Source organism: Dreissena polymorpha, chromosome 5 (genome assembly GCF_020536995.1).
Source record: "Dreissena polymorpha isolate Duluth1 chromosome 5, UMN_Dpol_1.0, whole genome shotgun sequence".
Classification (NCBI taxonomy): domain Eukaryota; kingdom Metazoa; phylum Mollusca; class Bivalvia; order Myida; family Dreissenidae; genus Dreissena; species Dreissena polymorpha.
In genome coordinates, this window is record NC_068359.1 from 118205159 (window position 1) to 118221247 (window position 16089).

The following is a 16089-nucleotide window of genomic DNA, read 5'->3' on the forward strand; positions in this document are numbered from 1 at the left end:
ATGCACATCTCCTGTTGGTAGTGAAGCTTCCCATAAAGTTTCATTGAATTTCTGTAATAAGTTGCTGAGAAATAGCTCAGACAAGAATTGCACTATATGTACAATGGAAAATTTCAAAGGGCAATAACTCTGCGAAAAATTATCCGACGAGAACCGGCTGATAATATGCACATCTCCTCTTGGTAGTGAAGCTTCCCATAAAGTTTCATTAAATTCCAGTCATTAGTTGCTGAGAAATCGCCCGGGCAAGATTTGCACTATATGTACAGTTAATGGAAAATTTCAAAGTGCTATAAGTCTGTGAAAAATCATCGGACCATAACTGGCTGATAATATGCACATCTCCTGTTGGTAGTCAAGCTTCCCATAAAGTTTCATTGAATTCGGGTCATTAGTTGCTGAGAAAAAGCCTGGACAAGAATTGCACTATATGTACTGTTAATGGAAAATTTCAAAGGGCAATAACTCTGTGAAAAAATCATCCGACCAGAACCGGCTGATAATATGCACATCTCCTCTTGGTAGTGAAGCTTCCCATAAAGTTTAATTGAATTCCGGTCATTAATTGCTGGGAAATAGCCTGGACAAAAATTGTGCACGAACGGACTGACACACGCAAGGACAGACAAAGCGGCGACTTTAACCGCCCCGCCACCTGGCGGCCATGTTTTTCATCCAACCGGAACCATTTTTTAACTCGACCAACATATCATTGAGAAAAACATTTTGACACAATTGCATGAAGATTGGGCATCAATTGCGACTTCTTCAGTGTTCACAAGGTTTATCCTTTTTTTTGGACCTAGTGACCTAGTTTTTGACCCAGCATGACCCAGTTTCGAACTCATTCAAGGTATCATTGGGACAAATGTTCTGACTAAGTTTCTTGAAGATTGGAAAAGAAATGTGGCCTCTAGAGTGTTCACAAGGCAAAATGTTGACGACGAATGATGCACGACGGACAAAAGGCGATCACATTGTGCTCAAGTGAGCTAAAAATGTGGAGTCTATAGTAGTACAAGTTAAATGTAGGCAATGGAACCCAGCACCGAACAACTGACGCCTCACAATTCCTCAACTTGAGCACTTAATGCTAGTGAGCTAATGACTCACCCATTCCTGAGGCCAGAGCATCCCCTTGTCTGTTGAACTTGTTCAGCTGCAAATATATTGACAATGAACATTTTTTCCTATGCCAGTAATTGACATGACGCCTTATCAGTGATCGCTCCGCCCACTTAATCACGTGGCTCAGCGGGAAGAAAACCTAGACAAGCTAACACCAAAATGGCTTCTTTGCCTATAGACTGCATATAGATTTACGCGATATTCCGGATGATTTTATGGACTTGTTAAACACCATATTACACTTGTAAAGGGGTTGATGTCATTTAGTTATTCTGCTAATGCAAAAAATATACGATTAAAGAGAACATCAGCTATTTATAACGGGTAAATCGGTACATTAAACACGCTCTCAAACGCTTGCGCGCTTACTGAAATCGAACCCGTTATTACGTGTAATGGTGGTATTTGCAATAAATTAACACTTCACCGGTATTTACCCGTGTTATTTACAAAATTATTACCGAAACATTCCCCCCTACCCGTGTAATTGACACGAAATAGCGCTTTATAACTGGGAATTCGGTGAAGTTTTACGCGCTTTCTGACGCCGGGTGGTACCTCAATCCCACACGTTATTGCGTATAAGTGACATTAATCATATTAAACATTGCTTATGAGACATTAATCAATCACTATAATTTAAAGCGCAAAAACAACACAGTAAGTTTGGACATTGTCTGATATAAAATTAGCGTTGTACGAAACGGAATACGGTCAGGCTATTATAAATTAATAAGGCTACCAATATCAGACCCTCGCGCAGGTACCAACTTCCCCGAAGTTACCGCATTTATTGGTTAACTAATATCAGTAATAATAACTCTTTTACAATAGCATTTATCGATACGTCTTTATTAAAATAATAACAAAATGGTTTTCACTTGTTTCTGGCACACACAAAAACGCGATTTTTAACGGGGATTTCGTAAAGTTACACGAATTGGGTACCAAAATTCTCAATTATTTTACATGAACACGTGACATAATACTTACTTAATAATGCTTAGTTATTGCTTATATGACATTTCAAGTTTGTGAAATAAATTAATGTTCTTATAAAGGGGATCTCGGTAATTCTTGAAGCTTCCACTCGCTCTTGTCAAGACCGCATTGCCGCGTTGGAAATGGTATAGATTTAATTCATCTAACTTACCTTTCTGGATACCAAATGTCAGAGTTGCATTAACCCTTTTTACACCCTTTTTGCCATATTTCATTTCCGTTTTTTAATCCGAACAAAATAAACGAAACTCGTTTAAAAAATGAGATCTAGGCATTCGAGCTCCTAGTGTGGAATAAAAGCGTTTATTGGTGACACCACATGAGTGCAAATGTGTAGATACCGTTAATAAGATAATATACCACATGTCAACTTCAAATAACATGCATGATGTCAATTAAGTGCATTACTCAGAGTAATAAAACACAGCATGAATTAGGCTTCATGCTGGGTTTTATTTCTCTTTAAGTAATGCAGATGAACCTTGCTTCTGACCTAATAAGTTAATAACTGATAAAACTATTTAAAAAAAAGTGAAATATTATATATAATGTGATACTCAGATCAATAACATAAACTATTTAAATCTGCTAGTATATCCGATAAAAATATATTATAATTGTCTTTGACAGTGTTGACGTTCAGTTGTTCGTGGTGACGACCGCATGTATTTATACATCTCTTACCCTTCTCAAGATCTCTTTTCGGCTTTGGAAACGATAAAAATTAAATGTAACCAACTAATCTTTCAGGATATTGATTGTCCGAGTTACATAATCCCCATTGACACTGTTTAACCATTTTTAATCGTTGTTTTTAAGAGGAAAACAAAAGAAACTCGTTGGAATAAAAGTGAACCTAAACATGTAGCATGTCTAGAAAATGGCGGACAGGTCGTTGCTAACGAGTGCGCCTGATTAATCGATCGCTGATTGGTGGATCAATTCTAGTGGGCGGAGCGATCATAGATAAGGCGTCATGTCAATTGACAATCAACCTTCCTAATTCAGAGGTTGGGAAAAAACGCATAAATGAATTCACACAAGATATAAGGCCAAGCTGGTATTCAAACCCATAAACCTTGGATAGACAGTCAACTTAGCAGACCAGGCTGGTGAAATGTATGGGGACGGCTTCCAAAACCAAAAGGTGTACATTTGTATTCTAGTATTTGACTTTTCATTCAATCATATATTTACATCATTGATATTAAATAATTTGAATTTAAGAACCTTTGAGACTATGTATAATTTTTAAGCTCCATTAAGAACCATACAATCTATTCTCAACCCGAGGATTTTAAAATTAACATAGGTGTAAGTCAAGATTTACGTTAACATTTCAAGCATTAACTATGTATATGTTCTATCATCTTTCATGTGGTGTTTAAAAAAAACAAAAAACTTCCATGTAAAGTGAACAAACCTTAGCTTTGTTTAACACTTAATATATAATGGTATAATCGGCCCTCTTAACATTTCAATAATTGTCATAATGTTGACAGCTATTTTTTGATGAATCATGTTTACAACATCGCTTTTCTGAACATTACATATTTCTACATCTTAAAATCTTACTGGACATAGACCATCCGCCCCTCGACTGTACAGCTGCGAGACCACCCGGCCATCTTGCGCATCAAAGATGTCGATGGTCCGGGGTTCGTTGCCTGAACCAGGGAAGTTCTTGTCTGGATACCGACCACACACTATCAGATCTAGATGAGGGTGCCATGTCGCCTAGAAACAGAATTTGTAAGATTGTGAGCTCATCAGCCCCTTACCCCAACCACATCCATTCCAGTTGACATAGGGTGGAGCAAGTTGTAGTAATAATTTTATGTACATTTCAGGTGAAAAAAAGGGCAAAACTTACATATTTTTTAATGTAGGAAAGTAATAATTGTAAATGCTCAACTTTAAATCATTACAGTACAAACCATGCAAGCTTTAATGTTGTACATTGAAAAGTGTACAATAACATTATTGGCAAATTAAATGTAATGGCTACAGACAAATATGATGTTTGACCATGAGGATGACCTTGACCTTGTGAAGGATGACCTTGACCTTGACCTTTCACCACTCAAAATGTGCAGCTCCATGAGATACACATGCATGCAAAATATCAAGTTGCTATCTTCAATATTGCAAAAGTATTCATAAAATAAGTAATTTGCGCCACATATATTTGACCTCTGACCTTGAAGGATGACCTTGACCTTTCACCACTCAAAATGTGCAGCTCCATGAGATGCACATGCGTGCCAAATATCAAGTTGCTATCTTCAATATTTTAAAAGTATTTATAAAATAAGCGATTTGGGCCACATATATTTGACCTCTGACCTTGAAGGATGACCTTGACCTTGACCTTTCACCACTCAAAATGTGCAGCTCCATGAGATACACATGCATGCCAAATATCAAGTTGCTATCTTAAATATTGCAAAAGTATTCATAGAATGATCGATTTTGGCCACATATATTTGACCTCTGACCTTGAAGGATGACCTTGACCTTGAACTTTTACCACTCAAAATGTGCAGCTTCATGAGATACACATGCATGCCAAATATGAAGTTGCTATCTTCAATATAACAAAAGTTATTGCAAAATGTTAAAGTTGGCGCAAACAGACCAACAGACCAACAGACAGACCAACAGACAGGGCAAAAACAATATGTCCCCCACTACTATAGTGGGGGACATAAAAACATTGAAATCTATGGTGAATGCAGTATACCCTCCTATATTCAGAGGAATTTATTTTTAGAAACATCAACATCATATTCATCTGTTATTTTCTGTTGCCAAAGCAACACATTACATTAAGAATTTGTACTTTCCTGTTAGTGAACATATCTAAGAAATTGAAAGATTTTCATGGAAACCAAAACAGATTACATGTACATGTATATATATAACCAATACCCATTCAACAAATATCAATTCTGTATACCAATATCAAAAGAAACAAATAATGAGTGTTCTGAAACTTAACATTTAATTGAAATATGTCATGATTCTATAAGAATAATATATAAGTCTCGCGTTTTTCACTTGATCATTACTCTCTGTTCAAAGATATATAAAAGACTACAAGTTTATCCTTAAATATTACCCCATATTCAGGCAATGTACCTTAAAAGGTGTGATGTGCTGAAAGAACCTGTGAGGATGCTGTATACATGTCTCAAGACACCAACTGGGTGACTGGTACACGCGAATCTCCCTGCCCTGATCAGTAATAACCAGTCTGCAACCATCTGTCTGGCTGAAATAGGCTACAAATAACGCAATTTATTAATATCTGATTTATACATTTATTCAGGTATGACTGGTGCACTCATATCTCTACCTCTTGCTCTACCTCTTGATCATTACTGTAACTTTTACTCTGCCTGAATTATATGTTGCAAGAAACAAGACAATGCCCCAAAGCTATGTTTTTAATTTGCAACATATTAATTTGAATAACATGGAAATCACAAGCAAGGCATACCTGTATCAGAATACAAAACTTTACAAAATAATCCACATTAAAACTTTACCACTTAGATACGTTTTTTACACATTTGTAGTCCCTTAGAAAGTTTAATTTAATTAAAGACCTTTCATACTAGATTAGTTTTTTAAAGGCTTCATTTCCAACCCAAAGATACTGATGAACAGCATAAAACCTGAACAGACTGCAAGTTACTTACAGACTGTTCTGGTTTTATGCTGTTTGCACATAGCCATTTTCGATTTGCTTCTGAGAGAGAAAGGGTTAAAAATCAAACTATATGAAGGAAACACACCCATGTTTTTTGACTGACCAGTACCAATTTTTAACTCATTCGAGATATCATTAGAACAAATTATCTCGCTAACATGAAAATTAGGCAGAATTACAACAGGTTGAGTGTTCACATGGTTAAACATTTGCCAATAAACTCTTTCCCACTCAGAGGTAAAGTAACAAGAGGGCCTGAAAGGCCCAAAGCTGCTCACCTGAGATAAAAAGAAATGACCTGTTCTTTGCAGCCCAAGATATCAATGAAACAAATGTTCTAACCAAGTTTCATGAAGAATGAACAACAAATGGCCCCCTAGCGGCCATGTTTTTATAACAGACATAAACCATTTTTTATCTCTTCCAAGATATGTCAAAATTTCATGAAAATTGTGCAAAAAATGTGTCTTCTAGACTGTTCACATGTTTTCACTATATACTTAAGCGTTTCACCCGTCATGCCGGCTACCAAATTAAAATGAAGTCAATAATTTAAATTATTATTTATTTATCACATACTGTGACAGGGAAAGCTACTTGGGCTCATCTGAGCCTAGCTTGAGGCACAAGAAAAACCAACAACAATGTGACTAAATGATTTTTATTCTTTCCAAACATTTATCATTTATACTTAAGCAATAATGCAAACAATAAAAACAACTCATATAGAAATACAGTTCATAAACTTTCAAAAGTTAATCATTGTTAAAACAAGGTTTCGAAAACAATTAAACACTTTCATGTCTAAACTTGGTCAACAGTTTGTGTTCAGTATGAGGCAAATGCCTGTATAAAGCACTAGGATAAACAAACACCCGTGATCACTTCAATTGAATTCACTCACAAACATCACTTTCACTAAACAAATAATTGAGAACTCGCTTTCATTGTATTATTCGCTTAAGTCTAATGTAAGACACTTAAAGAAAACAAACAGTTTAAATCCATTTCCTCGGCTTTGATAAATCACTTATAACCACTTAATCACTTATTGTGTTAATCACAACACACTAAGTCACTTAAATTAAAAGACTAGCTGAGAACTGTCATTAAATAAATTCACTCTGTTCACTCATCACTTATTAAAAACACTTACTTGTTGTTGCATAAATTCACTAGGTCTTGTTCTTTATTAAATCACTATCTTAATATTTTCACTTAGAGAAAAAAACTAAGTCACTGTGCCTTAGTTATAACTTAGTTAATAATCACACTTAATTAAAAGAACTAAACTAACTCCACTAACTTAGCATTCCCAGTAAGTGAAACACAGTTAATCACTAATTCAATGGGAAAGGCCAACAATGTTGTTGTTGTTGTTGTTTGTTATCGAGTGCACCGGGATTGTCTCCCATATGGCCATCGCCCCCAGAAAGATGTGTTAGTTGGTTACGGGGGATAGTGCAAGATACAGGAGACACCCCGTTCCAGGATGACCAGTGTTCTCCATAAAATCTAAAGTAGCCAGAAATATTTTTAAAGTAGCCAGTGACTAAGCACGCGGCATGTCGCGCGCACGAGCCGCGAAGTGGCGAGTGGGGTAGGTGCGTGAGGGGTATCCCCTCCTGCCAGGGGGGTATGGGGGGTCTCCCCCAGGATTTTTTTAAAAGTACATGAGTGAAATGGTGCAATCTGGTGCATTCTAGGGAGTTTTTCTTAGATTGAAGTAACCTAGCATTTTTCATAGAAAATAAAATATTTATTTGAAATTTATTGAATAACTCTCTCACAAACTTTGAAAAAAGAAACATGAAATTGCAACAACTGTTTTTTAATAATCTGAATCTGAAGATCCATAGTCAGAATCTAGCCCAGAGCCTTGGTCATCCATGCCAAGGGCGTGGAGGGCATCTTGGTATTCTGCTTCTCCAAACTGTGGGGCTGGCTCAGGCTGCACTTGGACAAACTGGTTAAGGTCGTTCTGTAGCTTTTTCAGGTCCTCCTCTTCCAGGGATTGTCCCAGTGGTGGCATCTCTGTGAACAAAAAAAGTCAATTTTACTCTAAATTATGAAATATTGACATTGGTTGGTTTAACCCTTTACCTGTTCAGTTTACATTATAATTGCCACTAGATATTGTTCATAAAATTATGTAAATTTAGCAGTTATCTTTCAGATAGTAGTAGGCTGTTTAATGCAGTGAAAAAGTTATGCAGAAAGCTCTTGTATGAGCTTTATGCATCTGTTTTGAGCTGCATCAAGAATAAGCTTCCACTGCTTTAAATATTCTTTGATAAAAAACTTATTGTTCAAAGATGTTACATTTTGCATTGAATAACTAGAATTGATAGTAATAAAAAAACACTAGAGACATTGGAAACACATTTTTTACTTTTGAACAGTTTACCAACTTCTTATAAAGAAGAAATAGGAACCAGTTATAAATACAAACTGCTTATGATGACTTCCAAACTTGCTGATAATATAGCAATCTTAAATGTTATGTAGGTACTGCAGTACATGTGAAATCAAATAATAGATCAGGTAATTGTTTTTATCAAATTGGCAAAACAAACAAGGCTAAATAGCAAAATCATATAGAATTTAATTATTTGGGGACAGGTGTATGATGAGGTAAATCATCTCGGATTAAAGATGGAAAAAATCATACTTTCTAAATCTGTCTGACTTCCACACTCCACTGTAACTGTTTGGTAAAAGTTGTCCGTGTGAGCTGATCCACCAACACTTGGCAGTTGTTTCATAGGAGGAAGGTTCCTTACATGTGTCTTTCTCCAGATCAGAGCTGCATCAGAAAGCAGTTGGCTGCACTCCTCAGATTTGATGGCGGGTCCATTTAAAGAGATCTGCATAAGTGTTCACGCGGCGTTGGAAAGCGAGGTGAACTCGATAAAACGCTCGGCGTTACGCCGCGTTCGCTAATTCCCGCGGCGTGTATTACTTTAGCCAAGTCGGTAAATGCAGACGATTTCCGTTCTTATCAGTGACAGCCGCGCAACACCGCGTTAGCAATGTGCTACTGGGCATACCAAAAAATGAAATAAAAAAATAAAATCCAGTAATTATCCAACAAGACACCGTTATTTAAGATGAATGTGTTTCGAATTTCGTAAACACGCGGACGCCATTATTAGTAACTGTACAAAAAGTTGGGAAAATGGCCTTTGTCGGAAAATCCGAGATAGATTTATTTGTTGTGTCAAAGCTTAGACCAAGTAATTACGGCCATTCAGGACTCAACTTTTCGTAAAACACGTGTTCAATTAACTGTTAAACTCCACCCTTTGTTCCCTGTATTAATTGGCAAGTATCAGATAAAAGACGACGCTTTGTTTGTCGTAAATCAACGAGTTTTCTATACAACAACAACTACTTCTACAACCACGTCGGGATCGATCTATCTTGGTTTTTTTTTAATTGTATATATTATACTACATGTATGTACTTGTAATAAATGTAATTTTATTTGAAAATCAGGAAGTCAAACAACGTTAAATTGATCGTTATCTAGTTAAACGCGGAGTTTCCCCCGCGTTGCCAACGCCGAGGGCCGCCGCGTTGGCTTATCAATTTTGCCGATCGTTAACCGCCGCGTCCAAAATCATGCAAACGCCGCGTATCGCGGGATTTTCTTAATCTCCCTCCAGGTCACTGCCCGCGGAGAAGCGAGAGAAATTGGGGAAAACACCGGAGTGTACTTTATCGATCGGTTTTATCCGTGCTTCTTCCTGTTCGGCGCAAAATTAACGCGCATTAGAATAGAAACATCTGGTTAGTTAATAGAAAGACGAAATTGAAAAATCGCGTCACAACTGGAATTAAAACGGGCGTTTTTTGCGCCGTTTCCAATTGATATTTTTTGGGAAAGTAGCCGGCGCCTAGACTGTCAGTAGCCGGCGAAATCGCCGGCCGCCGGTGCTTCCGGAGAACACTGGGTGACCCTGGGTCTTTTTAGTGCCCGGTGTATAGCACCTAGTACACTGCACCTCGGTTTAACATCTCATGCGAAAGACGAATTAGTAGGTTAGGTGCAGCGGGGGATCGAACCAGCGATCTCTGGATTGTGAAGCCAGTGTGTAACCACTAAACCACGGATCCGCTACAAAAGGCCAACAATGTGCTAGTCCCCTGATTTTGAGGTGTAGCTGGCAAGGTAAACATCCAATCAAATGAGAGCACTGCTATTCTTAGTATCCAGGTAAAGATAAGCACTGACCACTGATGCAAACTATCTGTATCCACACTTACAGAGAGTTTAAAGCATTTATTTCATTTCTTACGAATTATCATACAATGAAAATATACCGGATCTATCATTAATGAATTTATAAGTTATTAACTATCATTAATGAATAAAAGTTATTCAAAATTGTAATTTAAAGAATCATTATTGTAAGAATAACAAGAGTGTTAACAAGGTTAAACCATAGCTTATATATAAGGAAAAATGCCAGGCCCCCCTTGGCGGCCATGTTTTTCCACCAGGTCCAACCGGAACCATTTTCAAACTCATTCAAGATATCATTGGGACTAATCTTCTGACCAAGTGTCATGATGATCTGACAATAAATGTGGCCTCTAGAGTGTTAACAATGTTTTACTAAAGCATGATATATAGCCATATTAGGAAGAATGCCCTGCCCCCTGGTGGCCATGTTTTTTTAGCAACTGAAACCATTTTCGAACTCATCCAAGATATCATTAGGACAAATCTTCTGACCAAGTTTCATGAAGATCGAAAAATAAATGTGGCCTCTAAAGTGTTAACAAGTTTTTACTATAGCCATATAAGGAAAAATGCCCCGCCCCCTGGCGCCCATGTTTTTTAACCAACCAGCACCATTTTGAACTCGTCCATGATATTATTGGGATGAATCTTCTAACCAAGTTTCATGAAGATCGGACAATAAATGTGGCCTCTAGAGTGTTAACAAGAATTTACTATAGCCATATATAGCCATATAAGGAAAAATGCCCCGCCCCTTGACAGCCATATTTTTCAAGCAAACGTAACTATTTTCTAACCCATCCAAGATACATGTATCATTGAGACCAATCTTCTGACCAAATTTCATGAAGATTGGACAATAAATGTGGCCTCTAGAGTGTTCACAAGTTTTTACTATAGCCATATATTGCCATATTAGGAAAAAATGCCCCGCCCCTTGGCAGCCATGTTTTTCAAGCAAACGTAACCATTTTCGAACTAATCCAAGATATCATTGAGACCAATCTTCTGACCAAATTTCATGAAGATTAGACAATAAATGTGGCCTCTAGAGTGTTAAAAAAGGTTTTACTATAGCCATATAAGGAAAACTGCCTCGCCCCCTGGCGGCCATGTTTTTTCACCGATCTTGACCATTTTCGAACTCATCCGAGATAAAAATGAAACGTTTTGACCAAGTGTCACGATGATTGGACAAAAATTGTGACTTCAATCTATCTCTGATTACTGCCAACCGCTCTTTTCAGTATTATAAGCAAAGGGACATTATCGAGTCCGTTTCCTGGGAAGAACCAGTACTTGGTGTCTATGGAGGAGATAATGAGAACGCTCCCAGAGTAGGGAGCGAACCCACGAACTCCCGATCACTTGGCGGACACCTCATCCACTACACCACTGCGATTCTAGAGTGTTCACAAGGTTTCTCTATAGCCATATAAGCAATACTGCCCCGCCCCCTGGCAGCCATGTTTTTCAACGGACCAGAACCATTTTTGAACTCAACCAACATATCATTTAGACAAACCTTTTGACAAAGTTACATGAAGATTGGGCATCAAATGTGACTTGAACTGTGTTCACAAGGTTTTTCTTTTTTTTTTTACCTAGTGACCTAGTTTTTGAACCAGCATGACCCGGTTTCTAACTCAGTCGAGGTATCAATGGGACAAATGTTCTGACCAAGTTTCATGAAGATTGGACAATAAATGTGGCCTCTGTTCACATAGCACAGCTCAGGTGAGCTAAAAATGGCTATGCCAAAACACAGCTATGTCAATTGTCCCAAATTTAGAATCCGGAAAATTAGGCCAGGGGTCTGGTAACACAGGTCCCCAACAGAGATAAAAGGCAATGCCCCCCCCCCCCCCCTTGAGCACCCTCAAATTGTATTATGTAATAGTATTTCTACTTGCAATTTCTGGTGAATATATGTGTTATATTATAAATCAGACCTGCCGAATCACCACGTGACAAAAAGTCCAAAAGTAGCGACAATTTTCCGTGAGTTTTGTTCATGTCCTTGCCATCGGCTAGCCAATCAAAATAAAGAAATAAAATACCGGGCAAAATCGGTACCGAGCCCAAAGACGATGAAGCTTTTACTAATATATAAATTTCGTTCTCAATTGATCGCGCTTTCAAACAAATTTTCCCCTACCCCCCCCCCCTCCTAAAAAAAATTATCTAATCGGATCTTCTTTGATCTCAATATCGACCCTGGTTGGCTAAAATCCGGATTTCCGGAAAATTGACACCCCTAAAACAGCATAACACCAGAACAGCCTGTGAGTAACTCTCAGTCTGTTCAGGTTTTCTGCTGGGTGCTGCTTATCAGTAAGAAAGGTCTTTCAAATTTAACTTTTTATGGGACTACAAATACTTCAAAATACATATCTAAGTGGTAAAGGGTTAAGAAAAACTGTCTTGCTGCCTAATCACAACAATAAACAATTATTAATCATATAACTTACCTGAATTGACAGCCTTGTCATGCGCGAGTACACACAGTGCACTCTTCCGATCTTTGAGCTGCCTCGTGTCCCAAAGCTGTACGGTGTGGTCCGTAGAGGCCGTACACAGCAGCCAGGGTTCCCGGGGCGAGAACTCTACGTGGGTGATCTTGTCCTTGTGCAGACGATGTTCATATACCTTATATGGATAGTGTTACAGTTAGGGGCATGAACACACTCATTGTTATTCCATCAAACGTGCATTTATGAAAATGAACTTTATAAAACTAAACTTTATTTTCATTAAAAAAATCAGTCAAATGTTATCTGAAAAGGCTTTGTTTAGAGTATTTGGACTTGTACAATTAAATTGTATGAAAGATCTAAGTCTGCAAAAAAAGAGTGAAAATAATTGCATTATATGTTTCACACAAAGGATTCATTTTAAGATTTTATTGTGTACTAAGGTTTCTAGTATTTGAAAATAATAAAGAGAGCACTACAGTACCATTCTTCCCTCGGACGACATCATGTGTAGAGTGCCATTATTTCTGCCTGCAGCCACCAGGTACTGGCTCTGAAGAACATCCACACTGCAGTACCAATGGCTGGAACAAAAGAATTATTTTAACCCTTTACCTCTCAGATATGCTTTGTGATGTGTAAGTAGTTAATACATGTCAAAAGTCCGTTAGAAAATAAAATAAAATTGTATGGCTTTCTTACTAGAAACATGTTTTAAAAGCTTCATTTCCAACCCTTAGATAAATAATGACAAGCAATAAACATCATTAAACTAGTTCAAGTTTAGCCAGTTTACAAAGATTTTGATTGGTAATATAAACTGAGTTTTTGACCCAGGGCTTAAGAATTTTTTAACTGATTGTTTGATATTGTTTTATTTTATTCTCCCTGGTATCCTTTTTCTTCTCAAAATCCAGTCACGTAATTAAAACATGGCCCAGATTTGAACTCTAACTAAATATTGTGATGATAAACATCCTGACCAAGTTGTATCATGATTGTGCCATTAACCCATTTATGCCTAGCGTCCTGAAAAAAGGACATTGCAAACAGCGTAGACCCAGATGAGACGCCGCATAATGCGGCGTCTCATCTGGGTCTGCACTGTTTGCTTTAAAGGAATTTCTTAATGCAATATTCTTCATATAGAAATAAATATACTTCACATCCCTAATTTTGGAAATAAATTGATCCAATTTAGAAGGATGGGAGAGTCCACTTGGCATAAATGGGTTAATACAATCAGATTGGGTTGATGCTTGATACTACATAATTATTATACAGCATTTACAATCCAAACAGTCTTTTTAAGTAATTTCCGCAAAGGCGTAACATTTCTTAAAACATTAATTGCTTGAAGATGCTAGACCAGCAAATTTTGAGAAATTATTTTTGACCATAGCAATATTTTGATGGCAAATTCAAGAGGCAAGTGGGAATGTGACGCAAGTGTTAATTTGCATATATGCAAAAAAAAGCCATTACACTATGTACTTTAATTATGCCTCAAGTTTACATTACTTTTGTTTTCTTGTTTTTTCTTTGGCCAGATACATGTACATGCTATTCTCATGTCACTAATTGTTTCTGCAGGGGTCAGTGTTAACTTACTCATGGCAATTCATGGTGTCGGCCAATGTAAGCCGATCATTTGTCTCAAGGTCCTTCAAGGTCACAGTCCCATCTATGGAGGCGGTCAACACTTTACTATTGTCCCATGGCCAGAACTTCAGGGCTTGGCATGACCCACCCTCTCCGCTCTGCAAGAACAATGCCATTACAAATCATGATGGCCCTTTTATATTCTATAATAAGCTAAAAATGTATCTCCTTAAAAATGTATACTGGGCACAACACATAGACAATTTCAGCTTATTTTGATAAAGGACTTAAATACATGTATATCTTTTACTAGTAAGTGGCAGAGAACTTGTATATTATGTAATATGCAGCAGACAAGAACAATTTATTTTACTTTTATAATCATTTTACTTACATAAATGATCATCAAATAGCATATCTGTAAAGAGTTATCAAAGCTGACCTTGAGGGTTAAGAAAAATGCTTATTTAAAGAAATTGAATCAAACCCCGACATTTTCAAAAAAAATGTCATTAAATTAAAATACAAGCTCCTCAGGTAAATATACACAAAATACATTCTAATATTTTTTAGTTAAAGGGGCCTTTTCAGGTTTTGGTAAATTGACAAAATTAAAAAAAAATGTTTCAGATTTGCAAAATTTTGTTGTAGTAATGTTATTTGTGAGGAAACAGTAATACTGAACATTTACCATGCTCTAAAATATCCACCATTATATCAGAGGGGGTAATCACTTGACAAACAAGATGGCGACGTCCATGCTGAGGCAGGTATTTTTCGTCATTTATACCTTGTATTACTTGTATTATTTTGTTTATTCCGCTCACTTTCCAGACGTTTTAGGAAGAAAGTTATTGGCTTTTATATCATAGTAATATTTGCTCTATATCTCGACTTTACTCAGTGCGAAATTTCTTAGCGGGAGGACCTAATTAGGGCTCCACTAAGAAAATTTGCGGGAAGTAGTCGAGATATAAAGCGAATTTAAATACGAAATAAAGGCTAATCACCTTTTTACTGATATGGCTGGAAAGTGAGCGTCATTTAAAAAATAAACAGAAAAAATAAAGGGTATAAAATGGCGAACAATATCCGTCTCGGTATGGACGTCGCCATCTTGACTATCACGTTGTTACCCCCTCTGTATATGCATCTTTTGACGTTTTAAAACCCTGCAAACTATAAAGCGTTGCGAATCGAAACGATTGAATTATTTGGAGAGTTCTGTTGTTGTTGTTATATTTTGTGAAACTACAAGGATTGCATATATAAAGTAGAAAATACATCATTCATTGTATGAGCATGGATGGCCAAGTAGTCTATGTGTTAGACTTATACTCCAAGGGGCAGTGCCATGAGCCCAGTTGAGAGTTACTTTTTTTCTTCCTTTAATTTTATTCTTGTTTTTAATTGGACCTTTTTAGATCCAATGTTTAAATTTATCAATATCAAGCATTTAATGACAAACTTCGATATCTGCCAAAATCTGTGAAAAGGCCCCTTTAAGATCAACTTACCCCTTGAATCATTTTATCTTGTCCAACATTTTCTGTGTTCCACAAAATAATGTCACCACCTTTGGAACCGACAGCAAGAAGGTTTGCTTGCTTAGGGTGCCATTCAAGGGCAGTAACTCTCCGGTCAAATGGGCTGGCCGTTCTGTAGACTTCAAGCTCTCTGCATAGTGAGGTAAATGGACTGTTGATGGACTGCAGATAAGTCATTAAGAAGTTTCAAACACTTGAGCATAGGAGGGAAACAAAGTGAAGTGCATGTTAAGTAAGAACTTAAGTTTACATCCACAGTACATGTAATTGTGTGCACAGCTAGGATTTGAAAAGGGCAGGGGGGGGGGGAGCTTATTTGTCAAAAGGGCACTTTCAAAGCACAGAATTTTGTCAAAAGCGCACTTTCATGCA

At 37.1% G+C, this 16089-nt stretch overlaps 4 protein-coding genes across 5 annotated transcripts in view; 1 reads left to right on the plus strand and 3 right to left on the minus strand.

Annotated features, from left to right (window-relative positions):
* LOC127832060 (uncharacterized) overlaps positions 1-16089 on the minus strand; it is a 194152-nt gene that overhangs the window by 171614 nt on the left and 6449 nt on the right. The window lies entirely within an intron of this gene.
* The window catches only part of LOC127832059 (triosephosphate isomerase-like), a 199547-nt gene that overhangs the window by 161416 nt on the left and 22042 nt on the right, over positions 1-16089 (plus strand). The gene's annotated exons all lie outside the window — the stretch shown is intronic.
* LOC127832055 (DNA damage-binding protein 2-like) overlaps positions 1-16089 on the minus strand; it is a 31556-nt gene that overhangs the window by 6042 nt on the left and 9425 nt on the right. For both annotated transcript variants that reach the window (XM_052357202.1, XM_052357203.1), the window contains exons 3-9: positions 15688-15879; positions 14180-14328; positions 13053-13152; positions 12566-12743; positions 5272-5414; positions 3706-3867; positions 1114-1159 (exon numbers count right to left, since the gene is read on the minus strand). In XM_052357202.1, coding sequence (XP_052213162.1) covers positions 1114-1159; positions 3706-3867; positions 5272-5414; positions 12566-12743; positions 13053-13152; positions 14180-14328; positions 15688-15879 — 970 coding nt within the window. The remainder of the gene's footprint in view (positions 1-1113; positions 1160-3705; positions 3868-5271; positions 5415-12565; positions 12744-13052; positions 13153-14179; positions 14329-15687; positions 15880-16089) is intronic.
* Positions 7602-8802, minus strand: LOC127832065 (uncharacterized). The gene is made up of 2 exons (XM_052357221.1): positions 8517-8802; positions 7602-7879 (listed from the first exon to the last, which is right to left on the minus strand). Exons 1-2 carry the CDS (start codon positions 8716-8718, stop codon positions 7677-7679), a joined length of 405 nt encoding a protein of 134 aa, XP_052213181.1. The 5' UTR covers positions 8719-8802; the 3' UTR covers positions 7602-7676.

Excerpts from the sequence above, each read along its gene's own strand:
- LOC127832065 (XM_052357221.1), bottom strand. The coding sequence starts at position 8,718 with ATGCAGATCTCTTTAAATGGACCCGCCATCAAATCTGAGGAGTGCAGC. Across the intron at positions 7,880-8,516 it reads AAGTCAGACAGATTTAGAAA|AGATGCCACCACTGGGACAA; the intron begins GTATGATTTTTT and ends TTTTGTTCACAG.